Here is a 13,314-nt window from a genome sequence, read left to right as displayed (position 1 = left end):
ACTTTGTTCTTAAAAACGGGGCACGAGTCAAAAGTGAAAATGCAACTTTTGGCAAGGAGTTGTACTCAGAACTCAAATGCTCTTATTATGGCTTGGAAGACAAACTCACACCACATCTTAACAGAACAAGCCCAGGTTCTCCTGAAAGTCCGTAAAAACCAGACTTCCAGAGAGTGTGTTGGAATTGCTTTAAGAAAAAAGAGCTCATTCAAATGCAAACCTCAGAGAAAAAAAAATTAGGAACAAAAAAGAATTTTCATTCTGATGTGAGAAATGGTTTGTTGGGCATTTTTTACACTATTAGTTCTGCTACAAAAAAGCAAACAAAAAAGTCATCTTTTGATTATTTAACTTTCACCAGTTGAAAAGTACTCAGAAATACTAAGCAGGAGATCCATTAATTTTTGTATGTCAGGGATTAAAAAAAAAGGAATGTGGTCCATTTCTCAATTCCACTGTGCCAAGACAGGCCTGAATCATTACACTGTGGCCATGTTTACACTAAAACTCTTCTTTTTTTTTTTTGCCCAGAACTTGGATTTCCACACCCAGTAGGCAGCAGCTTTTTTTAAAGCACATTCCAAGCTTCCCTCAAACAGTTCCAGTCAAAACATCACCAGATTTTAATTCCATCAAGAATGTGAGCATCTCATTAAAGCCCTGCCTAATTATAGGTAACGTGCCCAGACCACAGATTCTGTGGTATCTTTGTATGGAATATTATTTAGAAGTAACTGCACCAACTTTCCTCCAAAATTCTGAAATTTCTGCTTATTTAGTCTTACAGCAAAGAATTGTGTGTCCTCAATTAATTAGCAGAGCCTGGGAAAAAAACTGCAAGTACAAAATAAAGTCACAATCATCACTAGTGGTGAGAAAGATCAACCCAAGAGGAAAGAAATGTCATCAGCTCATAAGAAAATTTAAAGTTTTAAAGAAATAAATATTCCAGTCACACGAAAGCCTCAAGTGTTAGTCAAACCCAGAAAAAAAATAACATTTTGCACATTGTCTTTGGGAATTTTTCTGATTCTTCTGCTGCTTTCCACTTTGGTAGGTTGCAGCTTTCAGAACCTGTAAGCACAGCAAATCACTCTGCTCCTACTTAAATAAAGCCCCAAACACCAGAGGCAAGAACTGCATCTGCTGAATGCAGGGGATGACCTTGAAGGAAAAACGAAGGACACATTTCTCAGCAGGAGAAAGGGAAAAAAGAGATGGACTTGCTTGTGGATAGATGAATTTTTTAAAAAGGGGCTTTATCAGACACCAACTAGCCAGAGGCAAACATGCTCTGGAGCCCAGGTTTAGGAGTATCCAAATAAATTGCATTCCCTGCAGCTGGAGACTGGAAAGAACAGGAAGAAAGGTAAACTCCTCACCACCTCCGTGCCTAGGGGCAGGAAAAGCAGAGATTTCTTCAAATTATTCAGAATCTCTTACGGAATTCTAATACATATGGCTACACACACATGTAAATACAGATTATTTTACAGCTTTTTTCTCCATCTGCTCCTCCTTCCACAGCTCCACAAGGCTCTGCCCTAACACAGAATCTTTGAAGGGATCTTGTAGATTTGCTGTATTTAAAAGTGGAACTGCTGCTGGTCTCTGCTCCAGACTCAGCCCCAGCTGCCATAAACCTTATCAGGAACCTGCCAACACAGCCAGCCAGATTCCAGGAGCACAAATTCCACCAGGGAGTACAAAGTATATCCAACAGCAAAAGCTTCCACAGAGCATAATTGAGCACAGAAAATGACATGTTAAAACGAGCAGGAACTGGCTGGCTACGGATGTAAATTCATTCATACTTTTACTTTCTTTTTTTAAGTATCTGTGCTGCTCGTTCTGGCTTGTTATGACAGGCTGAGGCATCAAAGGAGTTCTCTGTCCTCATCCTGGGCACAGAAACACAAATCCTGCCCTGGAATTACTGATTCCCTCACAACCTGCAGGAGGGACGGCCCAGCAACAGCATCCAAAACAGGGAAGGCCTCAGATTGGGAAGGAAGAGCCACAAGATCTCCCCATTCGGCTTAACACATCTTCAGTAACTCTGCTGAACATTAAACAGGAAAGAATCTCAGGAATAGAGAACTAGTTAAAATTCACAAGATCAGAACTGGATAAAGGGAGGAGATGAAGCACCTGGGCAGAAAAAAAAAAAAAAAAAAAAAAAAAAAAAAAAAAAAAAAAAAAAAAAATTGACAAATTGGAAGGGAGAAGGAATGGTCAGAAGGCAGAGCTTTGGAGGAGAGGATGGAAGATAGAAAATCACAGAATATTCTGAGCTGGAAGGGACCCACAAGGACACCCCACAAAGGCAAGGCAGCAGCAGGAGAAAGGTGAATGACACAGAGAAATGCAGCTTTATAAAAAAGAAAATGTCAGGAGGTAGAAACCACAAGGACAGAAGAGGGAAGGAAACAGAAGGAAGTATTTGTAAATAGATTTGCATCCCTATCAGGAGCACCAGTAGATTGTGAGCCTGTCTTTTTGACAATTCCTTTTAAACTATGAACGTAAAAAAAAACCTGAAAAAATTTAAATTCAGGAGCCAACAAATGAAAGGACTGTATTGTTCCTCCTTCTCAGCCAGAAATCAGGCAATCTTTACATCTCATTTCAAACGACTTAAAAGGATGAAGCAACGTAGATCAACACATCCAGACAGCCAAAACGAGTTAAGACTTAAATAAGGTGAATTTTCCAGAGCAGTAACTCACAAAGCAGCAGCTGTGCCTTCCACAGGAGCATCAGGCTGGGGTTACACAGTGACTTTAAACCCGTGTGAACCTGGGCTGCTGTTGAGCAGCTTTGCTTTCCCTCTCCTTCCTCAGGTACTCATCATTCCTCCTCCCTCTTATGCCACACTGGACCGGGGACTGGATTTACCAAAAAAACTGGGAGAAAAGGCCAGGGAAGGTTTGATTTCAGGTGGGTGACTGCTCTGATCCACAGAACTCACCCTGTGCTGGCAGCAGAATTAGCGGACCTGGCCCTACATCTTTAGTCCAGAATAAAGTTAAAACAGACACATAAGCACAGCTTCATTCTCTCTAGCCAAACACCAAGGTGAAGAAGTTTTAAAAAGGACATTTAGGATACCTCAGGAAAACCTGAAAGGCCATAACAAGTGCTTTGGAAAAGCAGACCCCAAGCCTTTGAAAAAGCAAGACCCAACGTTTAATGTAAAGCAATTATCACTTAATGAGTTTATGAAGTCTGTAGCACATAAATACCTCACAGAAATGCCAAGTTGAATTAAAATGTGAATCATACAGAGTTCTTTACAATTCTGCAGGCACTGGTACACACACGAAAGCAAAGCATCCCTGTGTCTCACCAAACCAAGAGCATCTGCAGACCCTGGCTGTGACTTACTACCATCAGTCAAATAAGGCAATCTTAAAACCAAAATAAAACAGAAGAATATTGCTAATGCCTCTGATAAATTCAGCCATTCATAGACCTAAAAGCAGCCAGTGTGGATGGAGGGAAGGACTCCTTGCCATAAATGTTGAAGGGTTTCTGGATCACAGCAACAAAATAACCTACATTTACCTGTCAAGGAAAAAACCTTTTTCTCCATCCCACTGGCAGAAAGACAACCTTTTTTATGGTAATGCCAACACAGATCTCCCACATGAAGGCATGAGATAGCTTTAGTGAGCTACAGAAGATAAACACATGTCATGCCTAAAAGTAAGCCAAAGACCTTAAAAGCATCCTGAATCACTTGTTCCCCAAATTCCCCAGTCACTGAACATGAAGAAATGCAACACGAAGAGCCAAACAGAGATTATAAACACAGAAATGTATTTTTAAACCTATTTGCTGACACATTTCAAACACATTTTTTATTAGAGTCTTGTCAAGTCACGGAAAGAGACTCCAGCTTTAGTGCTGCTGAGCTTCCACAGAAGAATACAACACAGTTTGTTAAGACTGAAATGAATATTTGGTATTTTTTAAAATAAATACTAGAATTTTAGATACTGTCAAAAGCCATCCGAAAGAAAAGGGTAGTTACACACATATACCTCAACCCTGACCAAGAATCCCCAGTTTTGCATAAAGATATCAAAGCTGCTAGAACTGCAAACATGCTTTATGGGCTGGTAGACTGCCAAAAATCATCTGCTAATACACCAGACAATAGATGTATTTTGCTGGAGAACTTTCTGATCTTTTCCTCCTATCACTTCTCTTTAGTTGCACATAAAACCCAACTGAAGCGATACAAAAAAATGTGATTTGAATGCTTGCATTTGTGTGCCAACAAATGAAGCAATTATTCACAATAAAGTAACTTTTTCAAGCATGCATTTTTAATCACTGGTTTGCAAGCCCTGATTCAGTGTTTCCTGTTGCCATTGCAGCACTTCAGTTTCTGGAATTCCGAGTACAAAGTTGTGCTCCTGCAGTGCCTGAAAGCTTCAGAAACGCTACCAAAGGACCCAAAGTCTTCTGAGTCTTGATAAACAAATGGCACTCTGCTCAAATTCCATACTTCTGGATAACAGCAGGGCGCTGTCTATAAAAAACAAACCTTCCTTCCAGAGACAGAAAGATCCTGTGCGTGGTTCCAGCTTTCTGGAACGCTCCGGAACCACAGTGGCTGCATATCCTGAATCCAGCCATGAATTACAGGGGATATTAGGGTGAGGTTGGCACCCAACTTCTCGCAGGAGCATCACACCCTGACCAACACCATGGAGCCCCCAAAGCTTTCCCCCTTCCCAATTCAAGGCCTCTCTCTGCCTCACACACCAAGATCAGGGCTTGTTCAGCAAATGCTTTTAACCCCAAATTCCCTGGTTCTGATTCTCTTATCCAATATTTGAACAAATCACCAACACCATGGAGCTGTCATACTCCATCCCATCATCCCACAGTGAAAGAATGTTTAATCTGTAAATCCACGCAGCAATTCTGCAACCAGAGTGCTGAACACACTCAGTGACCATGGGAGTGAATTAAATATATTAACCCAGCTTCCTAATCCCCAGTGTTAAAATTCAGAAATTTAATTAACTGTAGAAATTAAATTATATTAAAGGAAAATATTTTAAGCTGACATTTTCACGTTTTCCTGGGTTTGTATCCGCAGGCTTATGACATCTTTCAGCAGAATACAGACTGAAGGCTGATCCTAAGGTCCTGAAAAACAGCAATTGCTAACAAAACCTGGGCTAGAACAGCAGTATCCGGCCTAGATGCTCTAAAAATAAGTTTCCATCTAAGGGGGGAAAATTCCTTGGATCAGTCTGTTACTTATTACTCAGCATTTGCAAGTCACACACTCCCCAGAATAATCTTAATCTGAAGAAATGAACGCTGTGATCTTTCCCATGCAAAGAAAAAGTGTTTCAACACCCAAAAAAAAAAAAAAACCCAGGGGGAAAAAAGGCTCCAGCCTTGACATTTTGATTTGTAGAGGACCCTGATAGTGACACAAACAGAACTTCATCTGTCAAAGCCAAACACTTGAATTTAATACATAAACATCAAGCAGGAAACCTCATTTAAATAATTAACACGTGGACTAGCCACTGCCAGAAAGAGCAGGGCAGCAATGGACTTCTGCTGAATATTTTACAGGAAATTGAATGATTAATCCTCCATATAATGCCAGGTACCACTCCCACCATATATTGTTAAAAGCAAACCTTTAATTTCAGGAGAAGCAAATCACATTAGGTAAAAAGAATAATGAAACCCCCCTCAACTGCTCTCGTGTGGATTTTCTCGATTGTTTTGAACCCATGCAGAGTTTTAAATTATAAATGCAAATATCTTCTTGTAACTTTCTGGTAAAAAATGCAATCTGGTTGAAAGTGCTTTTCAAAGCTATCTCTAGTGAGACATAAATCATCAGTGGCTTTAAAATATTTTAGTAATTTTAGCAGCCCTTTACAATTGGTAAATCAAAGTCTCAGAATATTATGTAAATAAATATTGCTGAAAAGACCGATGCTTTTTGGATGTTGTTTGTGAGTTTCTTTTAACATTTCCCCCATTGAAGAGAAGAAAAAATGGTTTGCATTGTGTTAGCTCCAGTTATAATTTCCAGCTGTGTCAAAACTTTAACAGCCTAAAAGCAGGAAATCCAAAGAGGAAATTCCATCGTCAGTTCCTGAATTTTGTAACTCAAATGTTCTTCCAAAAACTGGACCTTAAAGGAATTTTGGTAACATTTTCTGTAGCCTTACCTGATATCTTCCAGTAGGTCACATTCTGCCTGATGCTTGGCCTGAAGTTTTGTCATCTGCTCAACCTGAATGTTCTTCAGCTCTTGTGTAACTTTCACCTACAAAAGACCCAAACAAACCCAAGGACCATTTATATTTTCTGTAGTTCAAGTCACATTTCAACAAGAAAACAAACAAACAAGCCCAAAGACCACTTATATTTTCTGTGGTTCATGTCACATTTCAACAGGAAAACAAACAAGCCCAAGGATCACATATATTTTCTGTAGTTCAAGTCACATTTCAACAAGAAAACAAACAAACTGGAAAAGGCCTCAGAAGGTTGGCTTTACCTTTTTAGTACCGGTGTAGTTTTCCTTTGAGCCTTGTGACTCTGCACAGCTAAAATTCCAATATCTGGGGAAGAGAGCACCAATGGCACAGATATTGGGAATGACTTGGGTTTGGAAGGGAACCTCAGAATTGTTTTGTTCTTGTTTTTTATAAAAGGAAGAGGTCTTGGCATTTAAGCCCTCTAGTGATCACAGGGAATCCGCATATCGGCCTAAAAAATGATCACCAGTATCTCTGAACACATTATGCATTCATGAGGACAGAAATGCCAAACTGTTACTGCAGAGGGATGAGAAATTCAGAGAGGAACAGGGCACCCATCTCCCTCTTCTTCACTAACCAGGCAAAAAAAAAAAAAAAAAAAAAAAAAAAAAAAAAAAAAAAAAAAAAAAAAAAAAAAAAAAAATCCTGGATCTCATCAGCTTCTCTATTTTAACTCTGAAAACCATGTCCCAGCAACAATCACCCTTTAATGGCAACATCACATAAAGACAAGTTTTTCACACATGACACCACAAAAATAAATCACATGTATGCCCCTGATTTTAAGGAGAAAAAGCGACTATTTTAAACGCAAACTTCCAGCATTTTTGGGGTTATCTGTATATAAAAAAAGCCCAACTCAAAATAAATAAACCCACACGACATAACCCAGGTAATGGAAATAAATGAAGTAATACCGGCAAAGAACAGCACACATGTAAAATAAACCACCACTAAAATGGAAATAAATGAAATTAAATTGGTTTTGTTTGACAAAAGCAGAGTACACCCGTAAAATAAGAGGCTGGGAGGCAGGAATGAGCCACGGAGAGACCTTCACTGCAGCTGCCTGCCAGGGCTACTGGGGAGCTCTGGGCATGACAAGGGAAACCTGTTTATGTTCCCTCCTCTCCTGGTCACTACTGCAGGGGTTTGCCTGATGGGAGAACCGGGTAATCTCCGCTCCCCAGGGAGAAATCCCAGTGCCACACGGAAAATCTCCATGGGGCTGCAAACCATCACGGCCCGGAGCACCCCAAAGCAGGCATGGAACAGGCACAGGTCCCAGCTCCACAAACTCCTTCCCCCGGAGCCTGCACAGGAGCAGCCTCTCCATCCTCTCCCCACAGCCCCAGCATTCCGCACGATCCCCAAAATGACCAGCCCAGAAATCACCCCCGACCGGCTCAAGACCCCCGCTACAGCTCAGGTCTCCCCAGATACCAACCTGCCCACCCAGACAAGCCACACCGGGCACAGCCTTTATCCCCAATCTCCATTCCTGCTTGCCTCCTTTCCCACAGCAGTCCCCCCGGTGGGCAGCACCCCACATCCCCACGGGCCGCGGGGTCACCCAAGAGCCTCCCCGCTGCAGCCGCAGGTTGTTCCCATCGCACGTGGGAACGTGCGTGAAAACGCCGCACAATTCCCGCTGTCCCCGCTCCTGTGTTCTCTCCTGTGTGCTGCTGGCACACGCCGGGATAGTCTGCGTCCCTGGATCAACTCCAGACGTGACCTTCTTCCCCAAGACAACCAACCCGCCGCCGCTGGCACCCACACACCAGGCGAGCCCCCAAAACTCCCGTGGCAGCACCCCGGGAGCAGCACAGCCCCAACGCCTCCCCCCCGCAGCCCAGCCCTCCGCAGGCACCGACCCCCTCCCAGCCCTCCCTCTCCCCTGAGAGCCCCGCTGGAGATGGGGGTCCCTGCCCCTCCATCCTCCTCACAGCGCGTCCCCATCCCTGCCCTCTCCTGCCTCCAGAGCTCACTACAACCCATCCCACCCCACCGCCACCCCGGCCCTCCCTGCCCAGTCCCCAGTATTCCCCCCCAGACATTTCCCCAGGACCCACCTTGCAGGGCCACCCTGTCCAGAGTCCCCCAGCCCCCCGCTCCCTTCCCAACACTGGCGTTCCCCCTCCAAACCTTCCCGCAGCCTCCCCCCCGCACAGCCCACCCTGCGCCCCCCTCCCCGCGCCCCCGGACCCCCACACGGCTCCGTGCCCCCAACCCGCCCCACCCCACGCCGCAGCCCCCCCGGATCCACCGCCGGCCGCCCCCCGGCCCCTCCGCGGGCGCCGGGCGGGGGTCTCACCTTCCTCGGCGGCGGCTGCATGGTGGTGCTGCGCTGGGTATCCACATCAATTCCCTCCCCCCGGCAGCAGGATGCGGCCCCCGCTGCAGGAGGAGGAGCAGCAGGAGGAGGAGGAGGAGCGGGCAGCGAGCGTCCCCCTCCCGGTTCGGGGCGAGTCCCGGTCGGCGGGAGGAGCGGGGAGGGGAGGGAGGGAGGCGGGGAGGGATGGCGGGGCGGGGGGAGGCCGCGTCTTCCTCACGGGCGGCGGAACCGCGTCTGGGCGCTGAGGAGACGGCGAGGGAAAGGAGGCGGCGGAGGGAGAGCGGGGAGAGACTTCGGGAAAAGACGTGCGGCGAAAAAAAGAAAATAAAAAGAGGAAGGAGAAAGGGAGGAGAAAAAAAAAAAAAAGAAAAAAAAGAAAAAGCAGCAACAAACCAAGGCCGCCAGAGGCGCGCGAGGGCCGCGCGCGCCCCCCAGCGGCCGCCCCTTGGCCCTGCACCGCCCCCGGCGGCCGCCATGGGCAGGGGCGGGGCGGGAACGCGCGCGCGGGGCGCGGGGGCGCGCGGCGGCCGCTGGGGGGCGCCACGGGGGCGGCGGCGGCGGGAGGGGAGGGAGCAGCGAGGGGACACAATGGGGGCACAGTGGGGACACCACGGGGACACAATGGGGGCACAGTGGGGGGTTATGGGGTGTGCACAATGGGCGTGTGTAGGGGGGTGCACAATGGAGATGCACGGAGGTGCGTATGGGGTGTGCACAAGGCGTGCACGGGTGTGCACAATGGGGTGTATATGGGGTATCCACAATGGGGTGTGCACAATGGGGCGCATGTGGCTGTGCGGTGTGCACAATGGGGTTTGCACCATAGGGGTGTAAAAGGGGTTATTGGGATGTGCAGGGGTGTGTACAATGCAGGTGTGTGGGGGATGCACAGCGGGGCAGAGTGAGGGTGCTGGGGTGTGTAGGGGGTGCACAAGAGGGTACACGAAGAGTTTGGGGTTTGCACAAGGGAGTGCACAGAGGTGAAGGGGTTTGCACACAGAGGGTGCAGGGTGTGCATGAGGCACACCCTGGGGGTTACACAGGGAGTGGTCAGGATGCTTTTGGGGTGCTCAGGGGTTCAGGGAGGTGCCCAGAGGAGTGCAGTGCCCTCCAAGGCATGAGTCCAGTGCAGGATCCACACACTGGGATTGGGGTGCAGGACACAGCTGGTGACACTCCAGGGGTGCTCCCCAGCACAAAGCAGCCATCTGCTTCCCTCCAGCACTTTCCAGGCTGCCCAAAAAGAGCTGTCAGCAAGAGCTGGGCTTGAGCTGAAGTGCCTGAGGGACCATCACCCCCTGACAGCAGCTGGAGAATCCCTTGATGCTGGCACCCAGATCCTGGTGCATCCCAAGGGCAGCACACTGGGAGCAGAGCACCTGGACATGAGCCTTTGCACAGGGTTGGTTTTAACCAAAGGAAAACAAAGCTGAATTCTTGAGCATTGCAGATATTGCAGATGCAGAGAGCCCATGAGGCAGAAGTGATGCTCCCAGCCCTGTCATGTTCCACTGGGTGTGAATTAAAAACCCTTAATCAGAAGTACTTTTGGGGTTTTAACCCCCCTCCCCAGCACTGAAATTCCTGGCCTGTGCTTATTAGTTCTGCTGCAACAAAATCTTTGAAATATTAACATGCATTTGGCTGTTTCCCTTAAGCAAATTACTGGTGCAGTTTGCAGAGCGTCAGGCAATTCCCATAATTGCATTTTCCCAAGTGCTCCAGCATTGCTGCCGCTGCTCCATCGCCGGCTCCTTCATTATTGATGGGCTGCTTTGCTCCAGCTCCCAGAAAATGACCCCTCGCCTTTAAAGATGCTTTAACCACCCCTAAAACTAAAATGCAACTTAAATTCTACTTTCCCCTCCAGCTGTTAGTTTATTTAGTGCTGCTAATTAGTCTTAACTCTTTCTCCCTGGAAAACTTGAAATGATTAGTGACACCTGGTGCACCAGCTGATGTTGTGAAAATATATTGCACCTCTCTATTAGGGCTGCAAGGGGATGGGATCTGCATGTCCATCTCTTCATGGAATGGTTTGCACCTTAAAGCTCATCCAGTTCCAACCCCCTGCCATGGGCAAGGACACTTTCTACTAGACCAAGTTGCTCAAAAAATCATGCCCAGACTTCCGCATGCAGGACTGAGAAGCATTTTAGGTACCAGACCTGCAGGCAGATGTATCATCCTCCCTTATCGTGCAGTTGTTTTTCCACTATTTGCTTGTACTCTTCCATGAATTATTATGTTTTATCTGTTTGACCACGGATTCCCTGAAGCCTGACTCATGGAGTGCTGCAGGTTTGATGTGAGTCCTAGAGGATTTTGCATCTGAGATGATAAATCCTGATTGAGCTGCCTCTTGTAGCTGCCTATGGCTCTTCCACATCTTAATAATACTGCTGATAATAGAGGAAAAAAGGATGTGAAATAAAGATTATAAAAAAGTCAATAGTGTAAGTGTCTAAGTGTTGTATATTTTATCAAAATACTTGTTTTCACAGCATAATTTGAGTTTGGCTTATGCTGAGCCTTTATCCCTTAATTTCTCCTTTTAGATTGCAGGACTTGAAGGCAGTTGAGCCTCATGGAATTCCAGAATGGTTTGAGTTGGAAGGGATTCTTAAGGATCATCCAGTTCCAACCCCTGCCATGGGCAGGGACACCTTCTACTAGACCAGTTATTATTTTATATTTTATTGACCTTTATTTTATTTTGCTTTGTTTAATTTAATTTTGGTTTATTTAATTTAATTCATTTTATTTTCACTCTATTTGATTTCATTTCAGCTCAGTTCAGTTCATTTTGCTTTATTTCATGTTTTATGAAGGAGGGTACAGAATACAGTCCCAGAGCAATACACACCTCTCAGGGAACCCCAACAGAGATGAGACATCAAGGCTGGAAACCCCAAGAGCCAAATTCCAGCTGATGGTAACAAGCCACAACTGAAAACAGCAGTTTATTCAGAAGAAGAAAAAAAAATTTAGCCATAAAAGCAAAATTTGGAGAGGAACTTTAGGGAGCAGAGCTCTCTTGATTCCCATCATCAGGCAAAGGCAACACATCAGATCTCAGCTCCTGAGCGGCTGCTCTGTTGTCCCATTGGGCCTGTTCATTCTTCACATCTGAATTTAATCCCTGCAGCGGTTTAAAGCTTTTTAAGTCCAAAAAACATGATGTGTTGGAGGGTTCCTTGGCTGCCAGGATGCACTTCCGAGCAGAATCCAGCGAGTTGGAACCTGCTGCTGGGCCCGTGATGATGCCTTAAGTTTTAGCTTTCATGTTTTCAGATTCTGTGCTGCTTAGGTGTAGTTCTGAGCCTCACATTAAGTGCTGGTGAGCTCTCTTCACAGAGTAGGTAGACAAACCAAAGTTTTTTTCTGCTGAAGATCAAGGACAACTTTCAGCCCAACGGCGCAGACAAGGGTGGGCTGAAGGGAGGAACAAGAAGGATGGGACCTCACAACCTGAAGCTGTAACTGGACAACTAAACCCCAATATGCAAATGGACCAAAACTTATAAAAATGTAAGATCTCATTTTGTGACCGTTTTGGGTCCACCTTGGGTGTAGCCCTGGTCAGGCCCTGTCCTGACCAAGGTGGATCCTGGAGACTTTTCAATAAATACCTGCTTTATTCTCTAGCTCTGTCCAGTCTCTGTTTCGGGTCAGCCTTCCCAAGGCATCAGTGAGTAAAACACACAAGGCAGGTCCAGCTGCCAGAGCCTGGGCAGAGCAGGTTCTCCAGCCACGGATCCAAGGCACTGCTGATAATGCTGATTTTGCTGCTGACCTGGCAGGAATGTTCCTGGCAGAAGGGTTTGTTCACTAGGAGAGAACATGGAGGGAGGGGGCTGCCGGCAGAGCAGCTCCTGAGGAGCTTCCTCTAAGGAAGTCAGCTTTCTATGTGAAATATATTTAATTGTAGTAAATATGAATATTTAGGAATGTCATAGAATCCCAGAATGGTTTAGTTGGAAGGAACCTTAAAAAATGTCTCGTTCCACCCCTGTCCTTGTCCAGGGGCAGGGACAATTCCCACTATTCCAGGGTGCTTCAAGCCCCACCCAATCTGGCCTTGGACACTGCCAGGGATCCAGGGGCAGCCGCAGCTTCTCTGGGCACCCTGTGTCAGGGCCCCCCCACCCTCATAACCAGGAATTCCTTCCCAATATCCCATCCATTTCCTCTGGCAGTGGGAAGCCATTCCTGTCCCTCCATCCCTTGTCCAAAGTCCCTGTCCAGCTGTCTTCTATAGGAATATTTATTTTATATTATGTCTGGATATATATGAATGTATAAGAATTGATTTTATATTTAAATGAATATATAAGTAATAAAAAGCTTAGTAGATATAATGATTGAGAGAGACACACACATAGAATCATAAATTCATTTATATTGGAAAATACATCTAAAGTAATATATATATAAGAATAAAATAATGAAAACAAGGAAAAGGTAAATAAAAGTATAATAAAATAAAAAAATAAAGAAAAGACAAAATTATCTGCAGTAATTAGCCATAATATCCATAATGTTCCCGACCACTCCCAGGAGCAGGTAAAGCCAGAAATGGAGTTTGACATTATCTGACATCCACAATTCTGTTCTGAGTGTTTCTTCCAGGCCTTCGAAGCTCATGGTGGCACTGAACGAGGT

General features: G+C 45.6%; 1 protein-coding gene across 2 annotated transcripts in view; it reads right to left on the bottom strand.

The window, feature by feature from the left end:
- Positions 1-9,190, bottom strand: part of FCHSD2 (FCH and double SH3 domains 2) — a 121,200-nt gene extending 112,010 nt beyond the window's left edge. Inside the window, exons 1-2 of one of the 2 annotated variants that reach the window (XM_083855410.1) lie at positions 8,629-9,190; positions 6,219-6,316 (exon numbers count right to left, since the gene is read on the bottom strand). In XM_083855410.1, the coding sequence (XP_083711536.1) occupies positions 6,219-6,316; positions 8,629-8,649 (119 nt within the window). In that variant the 5' untranslated portion in view covers positions 8,650-9,190. Of the gene's footprint in view, positions 1-6,218; positions 6,317-7,761; positions 8,062-8,628 lie in introns of those variants that run through there. The other variant, XM_083855409.1, reaches the window with a different exon arrangement.
- Positions 9,191-13,314: the final 4,124 nt, after the last annotated feature.

Source organism: Zosterops lateralis, assembly GCF_965231275.1.
Source record: "Zosterops lateralis genome assembly, chromosome: 2".
Lineage (NCBI taxonomy): Eukaryota > Metazoa > Chordata > Aves > Passeriformes > Zosteropidae > Zosterops > Zosterops lateralis.
Note: the sequence above shows the minus strand (reverse complement) of the source record. Positions and strands in the feature narration are given on the sequence as shown.